The following is a 2,190-nucleotide window of genomic DNA, read 5'->3' on the forward strand; positions in this document are numbered from 1 at the left end:
GGCTCAGATCACTGCTGCCTTAGACCTCGGTTTCCCAGGCCTTCCTGGGAAGTGGAGGCTGTGGGGCCGAGGCCGGGCCTTGGACAGCCATAGGGCCCGGGAAGGACGGGTGTGGGGCGGGGCGGCCGGGGCCCCAGTGTCCTGAGGGCTGGAAGAGGCGGCAGACCGGCCCCCAGGCTGGGCCAAGGGGTAGAGCACTCGCCTTGAGCTGAAGACCTGAGGCTCAGAGTTCAAGCCCCAGGACGGACAAAAAATTGCCAGTAACCAGCAGAGCAGGCGTTTGATGCTGTGTCCCTCGTACCCGGGTCGGGTCTCCTGAGCAGAGCTCACTGCTTCACCAGTGAGCAATGACTTGGTGTCCAGGATCGGTGCCCGAACCTGCAGTCCCAGAGCCGGACACACGGGGACAGAAGAGAGCCAGTGCCTGCCTGCTCCCGGGAACCCCACGTACCCCACGTTCTCGGTGGAGTCTTGATTTCACCCTTGTTCCCAAGTTGGCCTCCAGATATACATTTATGGATTAACAAATTATTTCATGGTAAATACGATAGACATTACAGGAAAGAAAATCTCCTTCCACCAGCTTAAAAAAAGCCCACTATGTAACATTACAGGCACATCTTAATTTTCTCCTTTTTCTCTTATTTTCTCTTATTTTTTTTTTTTTTTGCCAGACCTGGGTCTTGAACTCAGGGCCAGGGCACTGTCCCTGAGCTTCTTTTGCTCAGTGTTAGCACTCTACCACTTGAGCTCCCTGCTGGCTTTTTCTGTGTGTGTGGTACTGAGGAATCGAACCCAGGACTTCATGCATGCCACATTCCCAGCCCTACTTTCCTTATTCTAAGGTGGGCTTCCATGTTGGACTTTTATCCATGCTGGTACTGGGAGTTGAGGTCGGCCTGGAAACTAACTTAGCTGTTTTTTGCTCAAGGCTGGCACTCTACCACTTGAACCACAGAGCCACTTTTGGTTTTTTGGAGTTAATCAGAGATGAGCGCTTCATGAACTTTCTTGCGCGGGCTGGCTTTGAACCGCGATCCTCAGAGCTCAGCCAGCTGACCAGCTGGGCTTACAGGCGTGGGCCCCCAGCCCGGCCTGTCTGGCTTTTGAGACAAGATCTCACTGCGCAGCCCGGGCGCCTTTGAACTTGAGACCCTCCTACCTCGGTCCCCCGTGCTGGGACCACAGACACTCCGCAACTATTTGTAAAACAACAGAATTCTACCCGTTTTTTAAATAATAAAAGGCAAGCAGCTGTCAATGTTCCAGAAAGCAACCAGTGGTCCTGAGCCGCCAAGGGTTCCTCCCGCACCCGTGGACAGGGGCGGGGCTGTGACATCATCACATGACACACCTCGCCAAGACTCAGCCACTAGGGCCCGTGCACTTGACCTGTGAGTGACTTGGGACGGCTTCCCCAGTGGGGCCGCGACCCTGCCCCTTGCCCCGCCCACTCAGGAAGCCACACTCGCTCCTCGCGGCAGGGCCCCTCGTGGTAGGCCACGCCCACAGCCCCCTGGCTCAAGGACACGCCTTTTCCTCAGTGCACGCTCCCCGGTGGCCCCACCCATCACTCGACCGCACTCTGTGGCCACGCCCTCGATTACCTTGCCCCAGTCCTGGACTTCACCGCTCTGGGAGATCCCGCCCATCCCCCTTGGCCCGCCGGCGAGGACCCCGCCCGTCTTCGTTGGCCACGCCCCTCCCGCTCTGCGGGGACCCTCTGGCCACGCCCCGCTGCGCGGTGGCCACGCCCACCCCTGGCGCGCCCGGGCGTCGCGTTGGTCGGGGCATCGTTGGGTCCCGCTCCGCAGCGCCGGTGTCAGGAAGCCGGCGCCGGGGCAGACCCGGACCCAGGCCGCTGGCACCCAGAAGAGGGAAGTGGGGCCGGCGGCCCCGCCCCGCGCCTCCTGCCCCCCTCGGCAGCCCCGCAGCAGTTCCTCTTCGCCCCAGTCGCCTCTGCGCGGAGGCCGAGGCCCGGGTCCCCGTGCTCGGTGCTCGGTGCTCGGTGCTCGCGGCTCCGACTGCGTCCAGGTGAGCCACGACCCGGCCCCGCGGGGACCGTGCCGGGGGAGCCCAGGGCGCCGGCCTTGCGCCCCGTCCAGGACCGGGGTCTGGGAGGCGCGGTGCAGGAACGGGCAGTTTCCGGGCAACCGCCGGTCCGCACCCGGTGCGGGGGTGAGGCGGGTG

At 62.1% G+C, this 2,190-nt stretch overlaps 1 protein-coding gene across 1 annotated transcript in view; it reads left to right on the top strand.

Moving 5' to 3' along the window:
• The window catches only part of Isyna1 (inositol-3-phosphate synthase 1), a 9,083-nt gene that overhangs the window by 3,059 nt on the left and 3,834 nt on the right, over positions 1-2,190 (top strand). Inside the window, exon 7 of the mRNA XM_013028325.1 lies at positions 1,545-2,034. Within this exon, the coding sequence (XP_012883779.1) occupies positions 1,545-2,034 (490 nt within the window). The remainder of the gene's footprint in view (positions 1-1,544; positions 2,035-2,190) is intronic.

This window comes from Dipodomys ordii, unplaced genomic scaffold, assembly GCF_000151885.1.
Source record: "Dipodomys ordii isolate 6190 unplaced genomic scaffold, Dord_2.0 Scaffold108, whole genome shotgun sequence".
NCBI classification, from domain to species: Eukaryota; Metazoa; Chordata; class Mammalia; order Rodentia; family Heteromyidae; genus Dipodomys; species Dipodomys ordii.